The sequence below is a fragment of the Lipophrys pholis genome (assembly GCF_963383615.2).
Source record: "Lipophrys pholis genome assembly, chromosome: 4".
In the NCBI taxonomy this organism is placed as follows: Eukaryota; Metazoa; Chordata; class Actinopteri; order Blenniiformes; family Blenniidae; genus Lipophrys; species Lipophrys pholis.
This window is the reverse complement of record NC_137637.1, coordinates 33,981,877-34,000,996: the sequence shown is the minus strand read 5'-3', so window position 1 is coordinate 34,000,996 and position 19,120 is coordinate 33,981,877. Positions and strand designations below refer to the sequence as shown.

General features: G+C 47.6%; 2 protein-coding genes across 5 annotated transcripts in view; one reads left to right on the top strand and one right to left on the bottom strand.

Annotated features, from left to right (window-relative positions):
• The window catches only part of kcnab2a (potassium voltage-gated channel subfamily A regulatory beta subunit 2a), a gene marked incomplete at its 5' end in the record, with an annotated part of 103,558 nt that extends 90,671 nt beyond the window's left edge, over positions 1–12,887 (top strand). For all 4 annotated transcript variants that reach the window (XM_080461836.1, XM_080461835.1, XM_080461833.1 and 1 more), the window contains 10 exons: positions 1,422–1,466; positions 1,999–2,043; positions 2,275–2,318; positions 2,910–2,996; positions 4,275–4,360; positions 4,466–4,586; positions 5,585–5,679; positions 7,197–7,317; positions 10,694–10,782; positions 12,002–12,887. In XM_080461836.1, coding sequence (XP_080317962.1) covers positions 1,422–1,466; positions 1,999–2,043; positions 2,275–2,318; positions 2,910–2,996; positions 4,275–4,360; positions 4,466–4,586; positions 5,585–5,679; positions 7,197–7,317; positions 10,694–10,782; positions 12,002–12,091 — 823 coding nt within the window. In that variant the 3' untranslated portion in view covers positions 12,092–12,887. The remainder of the gene's footprint in view (positions 1–1,421; positions 1,467–1,998; positions 2,044–2,274; positions 2,319–2,909; positions 2,997–4,274; positions 4,361–4,465; positions 4,587–5,584; positions 5,680–7,196; positions 7,318–10,693; positions 10,783–12,001) is intronic.
• A 227-nt stretch (positions 12,888–13,114) lies between these two features.
• The window catches only part of megf6b (multiple EGF-like-domains 6b), a 30,448-nt gene continuing 24,442 nt past the window's right edge, over positions 13,115–19,120 (bottom strand). Inside the window, exons 29-34 of the mRNA XM_080461087.1 lie at positions 18,545–18,673; positions 18,259–18,387; positions 17,267–17,395; positions 16,470–16,598; positions 15,964–16,092; positions 13,115–15,637 (exon numbers count right to left, since the gene is read on the bottom strand). Of these exons, the coding sequence (XP_080317213.1) occupies positions 15,576–15,637; positions 15,964–16,092; positions 16,470–16,598; positions 17,267–17,395; positions 18,259–18,387; positions 18,545–18,673 (707 nt within the window). The 3' untranslated portion in view covers positions 13,115–15,575. The remainder of the gene's footprint in view (positions 15,638–15,963; positions 16,093–16,469; positions 16,599–17,266; positions 17,396–18,258; positions 18,388–18,544; positions 18,674–19,120) is intronic.

The window sequence follows — 19,120 nt, the reverse complement described above, 5'->3', positions numbered from 1 at the left end:
TACAGGACTGTTCCACCTCGGTGACTTGTTGATGGAAATAAATCGGGTTGAGAGGTGGAGACGTTCTGCTCGTTCAGTTGGGGTTAGAAAGAAAGAAAGAAAGAAAGGAAAGAGTCTCGCTGTCGATCTCCCAGCAGTCTAAACCTATAGCAGCTTCACTAGAAACTGATCTGAACTTTAAGTTTGGGAGATTTTCTTAAAAGTAGAGACTCCCGACGAAGCCGCACATCGTGTGTCTGGAGCCAAGCTGCAGTTTGGTTTAGTTGAATTCTGATTTTTCAAAGCTTGGTGGGATCAGAAGTCATGTGTGGTTTAGTGATGCTTTTGAGATATCTGCCAATTCAACATATATAGTCTGCAACTATAGTAACGTTACATGTAGAGATGGGTCGATACGAGATACGAGAGAAATTCAAGCAGCAAATAGCACAGAATACCAGAAACAGAACAGCGCAGCGGCGCCACCACCAGAGCACTAGAGTAATATGCCCCAAAAACACATTAGAAGTTGCGCTAAAGCGTTTTTTTCCCACCATGTTACTTTGTCGCCAATAAACTTAAAGTAAATCCAGTTCCTAAAATACTTTTAATGAAATGATTAAGAATTTCTCCCCTCCCTTACTTTCACACGGTCACAGAGGTCAGCCTGGTGAGTGTGTTCAGGCCTCCTGCGGCGGAGTTCAGGCCTCCGAGGTTTTTCTTTACAGCTTTAAAGGTTTGTCCTGCTGCAGAATGAATTTGGCGCCAGTCAAACGCCTCCGTCCCGCTGTCGGTTAATAGTTTAAGCACCTAATAATTTGCGCGGCGGTGTGATTACCACATGTCAGACTGTCACTGCGCCCGGTCAGCGTGTGTCGGTACAGACACACAGTCAGGAGCTGCAGTGGGTTTCCTGAATCATGGTCAGGGCAGTTTTTCACGCTCTTTTCAGGCTTCACTACAAAAATGGGATTTCTTCTGACAAATGGTTTCAATTACAGCAGCTGGCTGCATTTATGGAGGATTTGGAGCCAAAAGTTGTTGCTTTTTTCGTGTCTGAATGCATCTTGTGGAGAAACGGCCACAAAGACGCGTCTCATTGTTTGTCAGAGGACCGGAGAGACATCCTACTGACAGGTTCTGCTCGGCCGTAATGAGCCCCATGTTAGACGTAATGTCGGTCATTAGCACCCCCGTGGCTGCTAATGACCGACAGAGTGGCTGCTCCTCAGGACAGCTGGGCCCCGCTGGCTCCGACCGGCCAGCCAATTCTAACCTACCAGTCCCAAACAGGTGCTCGTCTCCGTAAAAGCTTCCTTATGCATTATACAGTCCGCGTGCTGCCGCTTTAATTCAAAATCCAATCCTCCAGCTGTAAACACTCTTATCGCTTCAGGAGCGCCTGCATTTAATCATGCTTCTCTCTCCCGTCTGCTTCGCAGGGCAGAGGTGGTGCTGGGGAACATCATAAAGAAGAAAGGATGGAGGTATGAGACACACTTTGATTGAGTTGGGTGTCTTTTAATTTCCGTCCCAGCCTGTCTTATCTGGTAGCATCTCGCTCCTCACGCGTATCGGGGAGGTTGTGTTTTGTGAACTGGAACAGTAAGGGGGGGATGAAAGATTAATGCCGAGCCCACACACTCCTGTGTCCCTCCTCAAAGACGCTGAATAATGGATGGACTTCTAGTGTCTTGTCTTCTACTTTGCCGGTGACGCGATCTGCATTTGTATGGGTGCAGTTTTTATCAGATGGGGCTATACTCTTACAAGTCATTCGCCTCACTGACTCAGTTTGGCGCCGCTGCTTGTATTGTGGGTCTGAATGAGATCGAGATGTATGCCCCCCCCCCCCCCAGAGGATGAGTCCGATCTCCCCATCACAGCTCGTACACTTGTAATGTGATCAGAGAGGAGGCCGGAGCGTAGGGCGGACTGCACAAATCACCTTTAATTTATTTATTTCCTGCTGTACTTCACCTGGTTGCTAACAGATGTGCTTTCACTTTCCATTTTCAGACGTTCTAGTCTGGTGATAACAACAAAGATCTTCTGGGGTGGAAAGTAAGTCTGAACCTCTCCGACTCGGCTGGTGTGCCCAAATGAAAAACTATCCTCCTGTGTCATTTTTCTCCACTTGTTTGATGCGGATGCTCCTTTTAATGGGATCGTTTGTCATCCGAACGGATCTGCTGTCAGCTCCTGTTTCTGTCGCTCTTCTGCTCATACTCTCAATAATTGTTGGTAATAGAAGGTCATATTTATTGTTTTTTTTGTTTATTTTTCTTTCCGCAGAGCGGAGACTGAAAGAGGGTTATCCCGAAAACACATTATAGAAGGTGAGCTGCAGCGACGTGTGTAACTGGATTAAAAGTCGACGGCGTAACAATAAATGTGCTTTTTAATTAGCTGCTCCGGGTCAAAGGAAATCAAAGCTGCATTTTCTTAATTGACTCTCTCCCTGTCGAGGTTATTGAGTCACCAGGAAACTTTTTTTGGTTGAACCAATTACAGAAACTCACAATACTCTCATAAATGTAATGAACTATTTAAATACAGTTGAAATCAGGTTCCACTTCAGTTCTAATCTTTATTGTTATGCAACAGCTCACTGTAAGGCGCCGTAGTTGTATTGAACTGACGCCACGACAACAAAATGCTTCATAATTAGCTGCTTGGGGTTAAAGGGAATCAAAGCTGCATTTTTATAATTGGCATCCTCCCTCTCTGGAGGATGTTGGAGTCAGTATTGGGTATAATCAGGTCAGCTGGGAACCGAAAATACCCTTTAGTCTCACTTCTGGGCTGAGTTCATTCAGATCCATACGTCTTCCGTATCGATTCATCCAGCGCCGATCCCAGCTCGCCGTGGAGGCGGGACGGGACCAACGACTAACTTCCCTCAGTCTAACTGTGGCGTTTGTTTGCAGGTTTGAAGGCCTCTTTAGAACGACTGCAGTTAGACTACGTGGACGTGGTTTTTGCAAACAGACCGGACCCGAATACGCCCATGGAAGGTAAACCGCTCTTGTTTTCTGTAACACCTGCTTTCGATTTATCGCCTTCGCATCGCGTTGTCTTCGTGGTTTGTCATACTGCACCTAAAACAAAAGGCTGCTCTCTGTCTCTATGACTACCTCAACGTGAAGACTGGGATATAGGAGCCTCTTGTAACTGAAATATCTATTTTTAAACGCTGCGTGTTGTCCTGGTGCTTCCCACCTCCACAGTCAGAATGAGCAGAGAGACCGATGCAGGAGGCCTTCAGATGGCAGAGCGGGGCTCAGCTGGCCTCACGCTGGCGTCGGCTCCCGGTTCACAGATGCTCTGCGGGTTGGAGTCGGGTCAGAGGTCGTCTTCCCACCCTGGGTTGCCGCTGCGTCGCCGGCTCCGGCCCCCCTCGCCTCTCGCCGCTCGCCGCTCTGAGTCTGATGTGGAAGTCGAAATGATTCTTTTGCTCGTCTGCCCTTTAACGATCGGACGCAGTTCACACGGATCACTTTGAGTGATACGTCTTCACATCTACAGCCCTCCAGTGTATTTTACTGCGGCAGTGGCTGAACGGGGTAAAGAGGAGGTGAACCTCAGAAGAAACACGACGGTGGGAGGCGGCCCATCAGCTGGTGAATAGATGGATGGAGTTGTTTTCATCACCGCCTCGTCCTCCTGCTCTCGGCCGAGACACGGATCTTTATCAAACATGTCTGATGTTTCTGTGAGCAGCCAAATCAAAGCATTCTGTCACTTTGACCAATAGAGGGACAGAAATTACGGCCGGCTGATGTCAGATGAGGCTCCTAATGAAATTCCTAGCTGATGTGTCCACATTAGAAATATCAGCTCGCTGGCAGGAAGGTGACATTAATCATGAGAATCACTGCATAGTTTGAAGGAAATTACAACACGCTGGGAAAACAAACGGTGATCTGCTGCACGAGCTTTGTGTGCGATTACCGACTTACAGTGGTGCAAATATGGCCGTCACGTGGAATTTATCTCACTGCGTTTTCTGTTTTGTTGTTTGTTGATCGTGAAAAACGACAGATTCGTGTACATCCTCACATTACTGTCATTCAAATGTGCCTGGTTATGAATAGATGTCATCCCATCAGAACGAATCACTCACTGTTGTGATTAACATAATCAGCTTTTCCACTTCCCTCGTGAGCGGCCCCGACAATTTACAGTGCAAATGGGAACAAATATGTCTTTTATGAGGGGAAACGGGAAAGCAGAGCCGTACAGTAGACTCACATACTCTTTCTCACTTCCTGGTGTTTTGTGTTTTTTGTCAGAAACGGTTCGAGCGATGACCCACGTCATCAACCAGGGCATGGCCATGTACTGGGGAACGTCCCGCTGGAGCCCAATGGAGATCATGGTGAGACTCACTTCCTGTTTGTGCTCAGCTCGCAGATCACCACTCCCAAAGAAACGTGCAGCGTTATGTAAGCCTAATCGTGTTCACTCCATGTTTTTCCTCCAGGAGGCGTACTCAGTGGCACGACAATTCAACCAGATTCCTCCCATCTGTGAGCAGGCGGAGTACCACATGTTCCAGAGGGAGAAGGTGGAGGTGCAGCTACCTGAGCTCTTCCATAAGATCGGTGGGCAGTCATGCGTTTTCACATCCACACACACTCTTCACAATTCACACATTAGTTTGGAGAGGAACTTGTATGCTGCATTCGTTCTAGTTATTTCTTTTTTTTACATACTTCGTATTAATGTGGACAGCAGCCAATCAGAGCTCTGTGTGTCAGTTTGATCAGACCCCCAACACGGCAGACATCTGACATCAGTGCGAGATGAGTCATCAGATATTCAACGTCGTTTTACAGGAAGTGAAAACGAAGGGAGTCGGTGTGAAAAATGCCAGAATAACAACATGCAATATGACCCAGTCTTCTATTTTCACTCCGAACCGTCTTCAAGATCAGAGACATTTGTTCATTTTCTCAGGGAGGTGGAGACAAGAACAAAGTTCATCCTGGACACGGCGTTTCTTTATTCAACAGAAATCTAAGTGCAGAACTCCTGGTAATCTCCAACAGTGCTGTCAAACATATTTCAGTCCAGGGGCCACCAACAGCCCAATTTCATCTCCAGTGGATCGAACCAGGAAAGTAGTGCCATAATAACCGTGAAATTTAAACTTTAAACTTTTTCTTTGTCGAGTGATGAAAACGTCTCTATTTCCACAAAACCAGACGACAGCATGAAGGCAATTTTAATGAAACCTTCTGCTGCAAAATGCTGAGAGAGAAAATTGCTGTTGCATTATGGGTGTTTTTTACAAACTCACCCTGACGGCGTGGTTTTGAGGCGACTGCTCGTTTCTCAGAATCAGAAATACTTTATTAATCCCCGGGGGGATTTCTTAGAGGAGTGTTCCCACACCAGGAATCCTAACCGCTCCACCACATGGGAGACGGAGCCGCAAGCAAACGTCTCTACTGTTGAACAGAACGTAAGACTGACCCGAGACCTCATTTCACCGCTTCCGTTTCTCGTGCTGTTTTATTTTTTTTGTTCCAAACGAGGCCGCGGGCGTCTTCCTGTCTGTGCTGCTTCTGATCATACGGCGACACGTCTCTGTCCTCAGGTGTGGGGGCCATGACGTGGTCTCCTCTGGCCTGCGGGATCATCTCAGGGAAATACGACGGCAGGGTTCCTCCCTACTCCCGGGCGTCTCTGAAGGTAGAGGGAGCTGGCTGTGTTTGTCCGTGTCCATCCCACTCTGGTCGTGTGTGTGTGTGTGTGTGTGTGTGTGTGTGTGTGTGTGTGTGTGTGTGTGTGTGTGTGTGTGTGTGTGTGTGTGTGTGTGTGTGTGTGTGTGTGTGTGTGTGTGTGTGTGTGTGTGTGTGTGTGTGTGTGTGTGTGTGTGTGTGTGTGTGTGTGTGTGTGTGTGTGTGTGTGTGTGTGTGTGTGTGTGTGTGTGTGTGTGTGTGTGTGTCACCGCTGTGTGTTTCCCTTCTGGCTGCCGGTTGTTGTGTTGACCTGGTGTGTTTGTTTCTTTCAGGTTCTGTAAGCTCTGTGCTCGCCTCCCGCTGCACACCCGTGTGTTTTCACTGCCGTGTTGACGCCACGCACCGCGCACCTCCTCGCTGTCTGTCAGCTGGTGTCAGCTTAACGCATTTTAGTGCACGCACATGAGCACACACACACACACACACACAGAACAATAACAGTGAGGTCACATGCTCACAAGCTGCTTTCCATCAGATGCTACGAGGTAGCGACACAGAGAGACGAAACTAAATGGTTAAATTAGTCGATGAGTGTTTTAATCCTGCGAGCTTATTTTTCACTTTTGTGTTGAACAGACACACAAAGATCGTTTTAATTGAACAGGTATGAAAAAGAACAGGAGTTAATTCAGTGATATTTAACCACATCAAGCATGGGAGGCAGGAATAAATCTGAACTTTAAAAAATGAAGGTTTTGTGGTCAAATAGGCCCACAAATACTGATTAATTTTATTAAAGGTTATATCTGATTGTTTCAATAAGTAATCTATGAACTGTTTGATCCTAATATTGTCAGAAAATGCTGGCCAGTGTTTCTCAAATACTGACCTGCAGCCCGAACACTCCACAACCGAAACAACGATTCATGAATTAGTGACCAAAAAAACCAACATATTTTTATTTATGTGAAGACTCTCTTCGATTATTTCAGCCTCAATTTAACAAATATTATTATTAATATTGTAGTGTGTGCAGTGGCAGTGTTGTGTCCTCTGTGGTGGAGTGGCATGTTGTGTGTGTGTGTGTGTGTGTGTGCGTGTGCGTGCGTGCGTGTGGTCAGACCCCCTCTAGTCTCCTTCTCGGTGTTGTCACGTGACCTTGGTGCCGTTCTGTGGATCGTGCTGCGTCCTGTTTGGCTCTGTGTTGCCTGTGGATGTTTGTGGTATTTTGGCTCAGTGTCACTAATGGCGTCCTGGATACTACCCTCCCACCCCACCACCCCCACCCCCCACCCCCTACCCCACCACCCCCCACTCCCCCGGTTCGTGTTGACGTACGTCTGTAACTGGGTAATGTTGACTTAATGCAGTGAAGTTGGAGTATTTGGAGGATCTGGAGTCGTAGGCAGCAGGAGACAGAGTCACGTGTTTAAAAACAGGCCCTGGTGACACGCCAGCCGCCCGGCGGCGGCGGCGGCGGTGTGACCAGAGCCGTGTTTTTGAGCAGGTGTGCTGTGTTTTCGACAGGGCTACCAGTGGTTGAAGGACAAGATCTTGAGCGAGGAGGGCCGGCGTCAGCAGGCGAAGTTGAAAGAGCTGCAGGCAATCGCGGAGCGGCTGGGCTGCACTCTGCCCCAACTCGCCATCGGTACGCAGATACACTCTGCCGCTCTCTCTCTTTCTGTCTGTCTGTCCGTCCCTCTGCCGAGGTCAACGCCGCTCTGCAGCCGTCTGCTGCGCATGTGTGCGTGTGTGTGTGTGTGTGTGTGTGTGTGTGTGTGTGTGTGTGTGTGTGTGTGTGTGTGTGTGTGTGTGTGTGTGTGTGTGTGTGTGTGTGTGTGTGTGTGTGTGTGTGTGTGTGTGTGAGTGTGTGTGTGTGTGTGTTTTAAGTCCTGTAGTTCACAAACTGGAGACCCTCAGATTCTTACATGGAAAATATTCACGCTTTTCTCCTTCCGTAGGAATAAAAGATGCAACCAAGACAAAAAGGTTAAAATACTCATAATCTGTTCTACAAACATTGTTTGACGGCAGCGTTATTAGAATCACCTTTGACCCAAATATCAGAGTCAAATATGTGTTTATTTCAAAGTTAAAAGAAAAAAAAACATCTCATGGATCATGTTTAAAATTAGAGACGTACTGTCCGTCCTTGTTGACTCTTTTTTTCTGATTCTGCGTAATTTTTTTAATCAAAATAACTCAAACAGCTTCATATCATATTTATAAAATCCAAACTACAGTAGAGCACAGACTTCTGTACAGCAGCGTATCATTTATTCAGACTTCAGGCATCTTACAAAAGTTATGAATGAACAGAATATATGTACAGACAAGATCTATAATGTCGAGGCTGTCGTGCATCCTGTGAATTAGAAATCAAAATATGAATAGAAAAACTTTCTAGGGGAGAAATTTCTGCTTTCATTTCCATAATTAATAACAAAATAATGAACAAAAAAGACAAATCCTGATTGGACCAATCACAGACTAAACTTACCAGCTCGAGACGTCACGGAGCAAAGCATCATGGGATTGGTCCACTGACTAAGATCACCACGACCAACCCTGAACAAACAGCATCAGTTTAACAGATTAATTATGCAGTTTATTGGTAATATATCTTAACGAGGTTTCATTCATAGAAACTCGGCGCAGCCCGACCATAAGAGCCATAAATGTTTACGATTTGTCTAATCAATGTCACTGGTCATTTTAAAAATTCACGACCACCACTAGAGGGAGCTCCTGAGACTCACAACAGAGAAAGGCGAAAGAAAGTCTGAGTCCCTCCCGTCACGTTTCTGTGTGAAGTCGTGTTGGAGCAGGTTACACGTTTTCAGCAGAGCATCCGGCTCGTGACTCGAGTCCACCTCGGCCTTCCATTCAGACTCGGGCCTGAAAGTGAGTTCACCCCAAAGACGCTCGGGAGGCGGAGCATAAATCCTGCACCTCGCCGCCGATTCCTCACCCGCCCGGTAATAACGGTGTCATAGATTAAGTTTCACGGCCCATTAGTGGAAACCCTCAACTCTCCCAATTACCATAAATCCTCTCAGCGCTGCTGAAGGAGGCGCAGAGATTTATGAGCTCCACGTAGTCTCTAGATCACCGAATGAAAACGATATAACGCCGAGCTGCTGCTGCTGCTGCCGCCGCCGCCGCCGCCGCCGCCGCCGTCAGGGTTCACAGATCTGGAACCAAACAGCCTGAGCAGAAACTGTCCGGACATTTTCACAAACCAAAGCACAGATTTATGTGCCGTCATAATGTCGTCTGTTGTTTCGGCCGTAATCTGCTTCCAGCTGCAGGAACAAATATCAGCGACTCGCCGAGAGAGGTGGAGGTTTTCTCCTCCCGAGGTGGTTTGTTGCAGCGTTGACACACTTTTTAATATTGTTTTAGTTTGATTTTGTTCGTTTGCGTCACAGAACGGATCTCACAGCGAGACGGGAAAGAAGATCAGGATTGAATCACAACAGATTGAACAAATTCCGTTAAAACGTTATTTTCGAATTGCTCCGTCGGACACGTTGAACCTAATCAAACTGGAAATCAGGACAAAACGTTGTTTCTTCATGTTGGAGGATGACGAGTTTATATTTGAGATCATTTCTTCTAAACAATCAATAATATGGAACAAGCGTCACAATGCGAGCTGTACTGGAGCGCTCTGCTTTATGTTTCAGTTGTGTCTGTTTCAACAGATCATAGAATGACATTTGTCTCCAAATACCCTGAGTTTGTTTTTGGGTTTTTTCAGGTTCAGGGTGAAATGTTAAAGGTCAATCCATAACAGGATAATCCTTCACTCATTCCACATTTAGGTAAATTACAATGCTCACAGGATGAAGCAGAAATATAAACAGACAACAAAGAGCAGAGTCAGATTATCAAATATGAACTGATCTCACTTAGTAAAACATTTACAAATATAAAAACCACCAGCCTCCACGTATCTTAATGTTTTCCATCACATATCAAACACACAGATTCAGTAATCTCGCCTCATTACAGATTATTTAGAATTGAAGACCGATTTAAATGTGATTAAAATGACTTTCCTCATAATTTGCTTTGGAACTGATTACAAGACGTTTCCTGAACCCGCCTCGTCCTTCCAGGAAGTAACTTCACCCAGTCGCCATTTAATGAATCTTCTTCCAGATTATTTCAGTGGAAACACTTTAAGACAACACATAATGAAATCCAGATAATAATCTCTTCCTACTAAAGTTTAGTTTGAGGTACTTTGTGTTTCAGCAGCCTCCCTTTGACCAGCAACTAACCTAATCCCAGGAGATCCGAGCACAGGGAGAACATGCAAACTCCACAGAGGAGGAGGAATCTTCCTGTGAGGTGTTTCTAAAGCGTGAAGTTTAAACCCTGCAGATTAAGTCCGATGACATCACGAGTTTAAATGAGAACAAACTAAGATCTGAAGTCGCCGTTTTCCCCTTTAGCGAGTATAGAAACGTCACACCGGGAGGCTCCGCGCCGTGATTCCAGATTAAACAAGCGGAGAGAAATTATCCCAGGAAATCAAGATGCAGCTGCTCGCCTGCATGTTCATTCATGAGTGACTCGACATTAAATATGATAACTGGAGCCGACGTGGCGCCTCGCAGCAGGCCGCCGAGATCTCCACGTGTTTCCATCTGGAATGTGAACGCAGGACTCTGTTGTTTGTTTACTCTCTGTGTGTGTGTGTGTGTGTGTGTGTGTGTGTGTGTGTGTGTGTGTGTGTGTGTGTGTGTGTGTGTGTGTGTGTGTGTGTGTGTGTGTGTGTGTGTGTGTGTGTGTGTTGTAACATCATATCTCATCTGTGGCTCCGTTTGATCAGGATCCTGTAGCGGCGGCGGGATTATCGCTTTAAATAAGACTCAGATTGTGTGTTTGTGGCTGAATCAGTGTGTGTGTGTGTGTGTGTGTGTGTTTAGAGTGGTGTTTGTGTGTTTAGAGTGGTGTGTGTGTGTTTAGAGTGGTGTGTGTGTGTGTCATTGCTGTTTGCTGGTCTCCTGCAGCGTGGTGCCTACGGAACGAGGGCGTGAGCTCTGTCCTTTTAGGTGCGTCCAACACCGACCAGCTGATGGAGAACATCGGAGCGATACAGGTGAGTGTGTGGGTGTGTGCGTGTGTGTGTGTGTGTGTGTGTGTGTGTGTGTGCGTGTGTGTGTCTCTACACGTGACCTGACCCCTCTCGTGGCGCCCGGCCTCCCGGGCAGCTCGCCGCTGCACGCTCGGCTGCTCTACTGTACCCAGTTAATAAGGTCAGCGGCGAATCGGCTGCCGGGGGGGGTTTGGAGACGACCCCCCCCCCCCCCCCCCCACACACACACACACACACACACACATTAAGACGCAGTGTGTGTGATGGCTTCTCTGCCTCACATTGTGTGTAAAGAGCAACTTCTTCCTGATGCTTCCACCTTCGTGTGCACGCCGCACGTCCCCTCCTGCCGCCGCCGTGCGTTTGATATTTAACTTCTGAAATGCTACGCTCACATTTCCCGAGGCGCCGCAGCTCAGCTTCCCCTTTCGCCAGGATTTTACATCAGAGGCCCTGAAATAGACGCAGTCCCTCGCGTGAGAGCTTCTCTCGGGATTCCATAATGTCGTCAAAGAGTGCGTCGTCTTCTCGCCAGGAGTTTCTTGGTCTGGATTTAGAGTGAGATGAGAGGATTTCTTGTCTGACTGGATTCAGTTTAGTTTATATTTAGTTTTTATCTCCTCGCAGCAGCTTCACAGAGAAAAACCCCCAAAACAGTGACTTCAGAGAGAAAATGTTTTTACAGCAAGAGAGACGGTGAAACGAGGTTTGTATGGAACTTTTTGAAAACCGGGAAAACGCTGCTACTGCACATGTGCAGCAACTAGTTGTTCTGCACATGCTCAGTAGAGACAATCAGAAGTGTTTCCTCCAGAGTCATGACTTCCAGTCTATACTCTCCTGGAACTTGGTACTTTTATTTTGACAGTCACCGTAATAACAATCCAACTTGGTGGTCTGTCCACTAGAATGTCCGTGTTCTCTCAGTGTTCATGTTCTCTGCTGCACGTGTGTGTGTGCGTGTGTGTGTGTGTGTGTGTGTGTGTGCGAGTGTGGATTCAAAAGAAAAACCAACAGCACCCACTAGTGTCCCAAAAAGAAAATGACATCATGTTCAGTGTTCACTGTTTTCATAATGTTACTGTTTATGCGTTTTCACTTGACATGTTAGATATGTATTTTATTATTATTTTTTACTTAAAAGCTGAACTCATGAAGAACAAAACGAAGTTTCCGTTTCTTTCCCCGGTGGCGTTCTGACGTTCCCCCTCTCGTCTCGCAGGTTCTTCCCAAGCTGTCGTCGTCCATCACACACGAGGTGGACAGCATCCTGGGGAACAAGCCATACAGTAAAAAGGACTACCGCTCCTAACGCGTGGTGCGGCGTGGCGTGGCCCCGCCCGGCAGGGCTGCCCCGGCCCGCGGCACCGGCGCCTCCACCTTTGCCTGATCCTCTGTTTGCTTGAGCTTTTACTGAGTGAGACCCTGGCGCATGAGTCTGGCCACACCACGGGCCACGCAGGGCTCCTCACTCAGAGGTACAGGGGCAAGAAGATAAGAGAAGGGGGGGAAAAAATATAGAGTCACCTCCATGGAGAAGGAAAGATGGATGGATGGATGGAGAGAGAGAGAGAGAGAGAGAGAGAGAGAGAGAGAGGTTATGGAAATGCGCTCATACTTAAAATCAGTTACACATTCAATTCAGCTGAACGTATTTTAAAACCATAGAGAAAAATACCTTTATAAAAATAATAAGCACACGCTTGCTTGGCAGCCAGATTTCTCCTTAACTTTATTTTTCAGTTTAGTTATTTTGGTTTTTGCCCTGAAGAGGAAGAATCGGTCGACACCGTGTGAATCCAGAGCTGCTGTTGCACAAGAACCGTCGCCATGTCGCCACGCGTCCGTTCGCCTCACACCCCGGCGTGCTGCGCTTCCTCCTGGTTCTTCGCAAAACTAGTTTGTTTTGTCCACGACACAAGCCCCGCCCCCCCGGGGTCGCTGTGGGGAGGGGCTCGAACCATCAGCACTTTAGAGATGTGGGGGCGGGGGGGGGGGGTTCGACTGATCTCACAGCCATTGCACTAAAGATTCCTCGTCATCCTTCGACTGCGTCTTCATCACTTGCAGCCCCGAGGAAGGGCGGGGGGGCGTGATGTGATTGATCCCCCCCCCCCCCCCCCCCCCCCCCCCGAAGCACGAACTACAATCAAAACGCTTCACTGTGTTCTCCGGGGAGCCGCTCCCGGAAACTTCCAGTTCTGTTCCAGTTTTTTTTTTTTTTTTTGGTCTTATTTACAAATGCTTCACACTGTGCTCGCTCTGGGCTTCATGATGTGGCCAGGCATCCCCCCCCCCCCCCCCCTCTGGTTTCGTGCAGAGCGGCAGCAGCTCAGGGAACGCAGCAGGTGGTCTCAGAGGTCAAGAGGTCATCGCCAGCCGTGTTTGTATTTGTGTTGGTACTAACCCTGGGTTGTTCTCTTTTCGGGGGGGGGGGGGGCTGAGCCAAAGATCTTCGTCATCGCCCTCATCACTAAACGCCACCACTCCAGTGTTTCACCTGGACGCATGTGCTGCCCAGCTTGTCGTCTACCTATAAAGTACAGACGTTACTCCAGAGTATATCCACCCAGCTGTAATACTAGTTGAGGAAGTATTCCTCCGTATACCGAATGCGTAGTCCAGCTAAGAGCTTTAGGAATCGGTAAGGTTCGTTTCAGGCCCACCTGGAACGCGTTTATTCACCCCCCCCCCCCCCCCCCCCGGTGCTCTCTCACTGTGACCAAAGCACAAGTGGAAAAGCATGTGACGCCCCCTCTCAGCATGGACCCTCCTCACCGGCAGGGTGACGCTTCTCAGCTTAACTAACACCTGTAGATAACTAGTCTCACTAACGGCTGGTCAACCGGCAGAAAAAACAAAGAAGAAGAAGCGAATGATGATGTGAGGAAATAATGTGATCACAGTGATTTCTAACAGCCAAGTTGTTTCTGCTGTATTGATCGTGTGTGTGTGTGTGTGTGCGTGTGCGTGTGCGTGTGTGTGTGTGTGTGTGTGTGTGTGTGTGTGTGTGTGTGGAGGTGGGGTAACTAAAAGACTCCCACGCTTCCAGCCTGCTGTATCAGTTGACCCCTGTAGAGGTTTGATTTGCTGTGTCTCGTCCGTCTGAGTAAATAAAAACTGGCTCCGTTTTCCTCGTGAAAAGAAGAAAAGAAAAGAAAAAAAAAAAGCACGAGGATCAAAAAGCCGTTCGTTGAGTTTCTGTGTCCTCATGTTTTCATCTGCAGGGAAACGCAGAGCAAGTCTGAGACTTCAGGAGAAGAAAACAAACAAACAAAGTTCAGTGAAACATTAAACCAAACCGCCGCCGCCGCCGCTCTGTCCCGAGGAAACGATCAGTGTATCCTGATTACAAACATTCAACCTGCACAGATCAGCAGACGTTGGTTTCCTCGGGTCAGACTCGGCGCCGCCGTTTTCCAACCTTCGTTTCTCCCGGAGTTTCTTCCCGCGACTTGCCTGCGTCTGAGGAGTTTGTGGCTTTAAGAGGTTCTGGTTTGGTTCTGGTTTGGAGGAGCTCAGATGTGAAACAGCTTATTTTACCGAAGGTCCTACAGAGAATATATTTTTTATGTTTTAGCCTTTAATGCAGTCGAGAGAATTTAAAGTTTTTTTGGTTTGTTAGATTCCATCATGCTGCAGTATCAGTATTGTATTGATCGGTAGACGATTGGAGGTTGGTTTTTTTTTTCTGTGTGTTCTGGACTGAAGACGACGTCTCCTGTACTCCTGTACTCCTGTACATACTCTGACCTTTGTATATATTTCTGGTTGTGATCACCTCTGCCTTTTTTTCTTTTCTTTTCTTTTTCTTGTTTTCTTTCTGCAGGCGTTGCTATCTGCACTGTGCTTGAATCTGAACTTTAGACCGGATGTACAGCTTCGATCTTCAGTGAAAATGAAATAACGATAAAAATAAGAATGATAAACTAAACCTGTGTGTTTCCTTCTTTGATTCTTGCTGCACAAATAACATCACGTTTATACTGAACTCTTTGTGTAAACCTTTTTCAGCCGCACGACTTTACACTTCCTCAGAGCCAAATAGTGAAGAATAGAAGGAGTTAATTTATAGTTTGATTTGACACTTTAATTATGTTCACAACTGGAATCAGCTTCAAAAACCTTCCACTGAAATGTAATGAGGAAGGGAGGAGCCTACCTTGACTGGGATTGGCTGAACCCCCGATGACACTATATAGGGTTTGATTTCTGATTGGCTGGTTGGAGCAACACACTTTTTAAAACCTGAAACAAGCCAGGGACAGAGAGGACAGACTGTCTTCACTTCTGGGACGTCAGTCCAGGTATGGAGACGATTAGTACTGCTGGAGAACCTTTAGGAAGTGGATTTTACATAATAAGACCCTTTAAATTCCAGCAGATGAACAGAAAACTTGCTTCACTCTCGGTATAAAGCAGAGTTGAACCTGAAACCATAAAGTTTGAATTGAAAAAACTGCTGTCATACTGAAGAGGTTTTGTTATGATCAATAATGTTTTCTTTTAGAAAATGATTTTATATACAGTACCATACATTACAAGAAAGAGCAAACACACTGTAGTGACAGTTCAGTGGCTGAACGCTGCTCCCTGAAGCTCAGTCCTCTGAAATCAAATCCTCGTCCTGGAGGAAACGGGTTTCATGAAGTCCCGTCACGCCGCCGCTCGCAGTTCAGAGGAAACGGGAAGCAGAATTAAAGTCTGGTCCAGCTCGGCCTCCAGTGTGGAGCTGCGCCTCTCGTCAGAGAGTCTTTCTGGATCTTTGTGGCTCCTCGTGCCGCCGAGTCGAGCCGCTATAACGAGTTGCTGTGCTGCGAGTCTCTGCTGCTGCCGGAGGCGAGGCTAGGAGATCCACCTGAACACACACACACACACACACACACACACACACACACACACACACACACACACACACACACACACCACTCCGGTTTGATCAGAGAGAAAGAAATAAAAGTGCAGCTGCTGTAGTTTTGCCCCACACACACTCTCCTGCCCCCCGTCAGCAACAACTGCACTTACTCACTCTTATTTTCCCCGAGTCAGCAAACGTGTCCCCGCGGCTCGGCCTGCAGGGATGCCCGACGACTGTGTGTGTGTGTGTGTGTGTGTGTGTGTGTGTGTGTGTGTGTGTGTGTGTGTGTGTGTGTGTGTGTGTGTGTGTGTGTGCGTGCTCTGTACCTTCCTGGCAGGACGGTCCGATCCAGCTGCTCCTGCATCTGCAGCGTCCGTTGTGGCGGTCGCACTGCGCTCCGTTCTCACAGCGACACGTCTCGGAGCAGTCGGGCCCGAAGCGGTTCAGCCTGCAGTCTGACGGCACAACGACACACTCCAGTAAAAAACATTGAAATCTCACAGAGCGACTGGACGTATGTGGGAGGTTAGATGTGTGAGCAGGAGGAGGAAGTGATGCTAACGGCTGCTGGGCTCCATCTTTTGATGAAGATTCATTATTTGATCTAATAAACGTCCGTCCGTCCGCATGTGGCGTGTTGTCATGACGCGCTGTTGAGCTGGACGGCATCATGCAGGACGGAGGCAGATGTTTTGTGTTAAAGTTACTGGGAGTTCTTCCTCCTTCTGGTTAAGTTAAACTGAATGTCTTCAGAAACCCTCTGGGGGCAGAAGTGATCAGGGACGTTTGTGTTGTGACGTCGTGTCTCTGCGAGGACGAAGCTCAAGGTCACCGAGGTCACATCGGGGTCCCGTCCTCCCCGAGCGGCAGAGGCATCGGCCGGTCGCCGGGTCGCACGGCGTCTCGCCCTCGCAGTCGCACATCTTCAGGCAGCCGTCGCCGAACCGGCCCGGATCACACACTGCGGGGGAGGTAGAGAGGGAGAGAGAGGTAGAGTGAGAGAGAGAGAGAGAGAGAGAGAGGTAGAGTGAGAGAGAGAGATAGAGAGCGAGAGAGAAGTAGAGAGAGAGAGAGGTAAAGAGTTAGAACAAGAGAGAAAGAGCGAGAGAGAGAGAGAGAGGTAGAGAGCGGTAGAGTGAGAGAGAGAGGTAGAGTGAGAGAGGTAGAGAGAGAGAGATAAAGAGTTAGAACAAGAGAGAGAGCGAGAGAGAGGTAGAGAGAGCGGTGGAGAGTTAGAGCGAGAGAGTGAGGTAGAGAGTTAGAGCAAGAGAGAGAGCAAGCTAGAGAGAGAGAGAGAGGTAGAGAGAGAGAGCGAGGTAGAGAGTTAGAGCAAGAGAGAGAGAGAGGTATAGAGGTAGAGAGAGAGAGATAAAGAGTTAGAACAAGCGAGAGAAAGCGAGAGAGAGGTAGAGAGAGCGGTAGAGAGTTAGAGCGAGAGAGTGAGGTAGAGAGTTAGAGCAAGAGAGAGAGAGAGAGCAGAAGAGAGAGAGAGCGAGGTAGAGAGAGTTAGAGCAAGAGGGAGAGAGAGGTAGAGCGAGAGAGAGAGGTAGAGCAAGAGAGAGAGGTAGAGCGAGAGAGAGAGTTAGAGCAAGAGGGAGAGGTAGAGCGAGAGAGAGAGGTTGGGCTGACCTCGGTGGCACCGGGCTCCATGGCGCCCCGGGGGGCAGATGCAGACGCCCGACTCGGGGTGACAGGTGGCGCCGCTCATACAGTCACACTGCAGCTGACACAGGGGGCCGTGCAGACCGGGGGGGCAGGCTGGGGGGGGGGGGGGGGGGGGGGGGGGGCAAACAATCATAAGGGACAAACACAATCAGACGTTTCAAACACAAACAGTGAAAATCAACACGGTTCACGAAATGATGCTTCTCAGACATTTCTGTGTTTCATGATGGGAACATTTAACATTGTTTGTTTAATCAAGCAGCAAAAGTTGATATTAAACTGCAGATTGGAACAAATAACAGAATAAAAGTCAGATAATCCTCAGAATTTTTGATCATCTGAAATCATCTTCTCACAGAAAACAGAGAATTTGCTCTCCGTCGTTAAACAGTCACTTTTCCTCTGAGCCTCAAACATGTGGAGAAGCGTGAAGCTTCAGCAAAACAAACAATTACCCCAATTCACAGAACTGATGAGACGATAATAACGATATTCCCCTGAAGTCAAGGAGCTCCGGTCGATCCAGATCGACGGGTCTAATAAACACTGGCTGCACAGATTGAATGACTTTAAAGAAGCTCGAATTCAAGAAGAAAAAACACTAAACCTGCAGGACAAGAAGAGCAGAAACCTAACGAGCACCATTAATCACTATAAAGTCATTTAAAAAAATAAATGAATAAAAATTTGAAATGTTGAAGAACTTTTTTAGGGATCCAGAGTTTTTATATTCACCTGAACATTCCTGCTATTATACTTTTGACTGTTATTGATTCTTCCTTTCATCCAGCGACTCGGGAACGACTGGCGCCTGGGAATCTGTTGTTCTTTGTACCAAATCCTAACGTAGTGTGTGTGTGTGTGTGTGTGTGTGTGTGTGTGTGTGTGTGTGTGTGTGTGTGTGTGTGTGTGTGTGTGTGTGTGTGTGTGTGTGTGTGTGTGTGTTGGTTTCTCACCGAGTTCACACAGATGTCCGTAGAATCCGGCGCCACACTGACACGCCCCCGCCACTCGGTCACAGGTGCCGTTGTTTTGACATTTACAGGTCAGCTGGCAGTTTGCTCCGAATCGTCCTGCAGGACACTCTGAGGGGGCGGAGCCACAGAAACACAAACATTCAGGCTCCGGACACGGATTCTGTTCAGTGTAGTCGTGGTGACGAGTGTGTGTGTGTGTGTGTGTGTGTGTGTGTGTGTGTGTGTGTGTGTGTGTGTGTGTGTGTGTGTGTGTGTGTGTGGTCACCCGTGTCGCAGTATGTGCCGGTCCAGCCCAGACCACAGCTACAGCCGCCGGTGGCGGCGTCACAAACTCCTCCGTTGCTGCAGCGGCAGCGCCGGGCGCAGTCGGGTCCGGTCCAGCCCGGAGGACAGCCTGAGGACCGACACACATTAAATCAACGCAGAGCAACAAAACAGCCGCTAAAGACGCCGAGTTTCTCTTTTCACGTCCAAAACTAAGTAGATTTATGCTTTAGTTAAAAAAAAAAGTGCACTTCTTTATAGAACATTTTTAGATTTTAAGAGAATTCACAAAAAGTTAAATATTTGATATTTATACAAATTATATTTATGAAAATTTTTATTTAATAAAAAATAAAAATAAAACTTGTATTATTGACCCATTTGATAATGACGGGAATTAATAAACTTGGGGAAATTATGTTGGGACGACTGAATTTATTGTCGTTTAGTGAGTAGTGTGGGTGCGTGTGTGTGTGTGTGTGTGTGTGTGTGTGTGTGTGTGTGTGTGTGTGTGTGTGTGTGTGTGTGTGTGTGTGTGTGTGTGTGTGTGTGTGTGTGTGTGTGTGTGTGTGCGTGT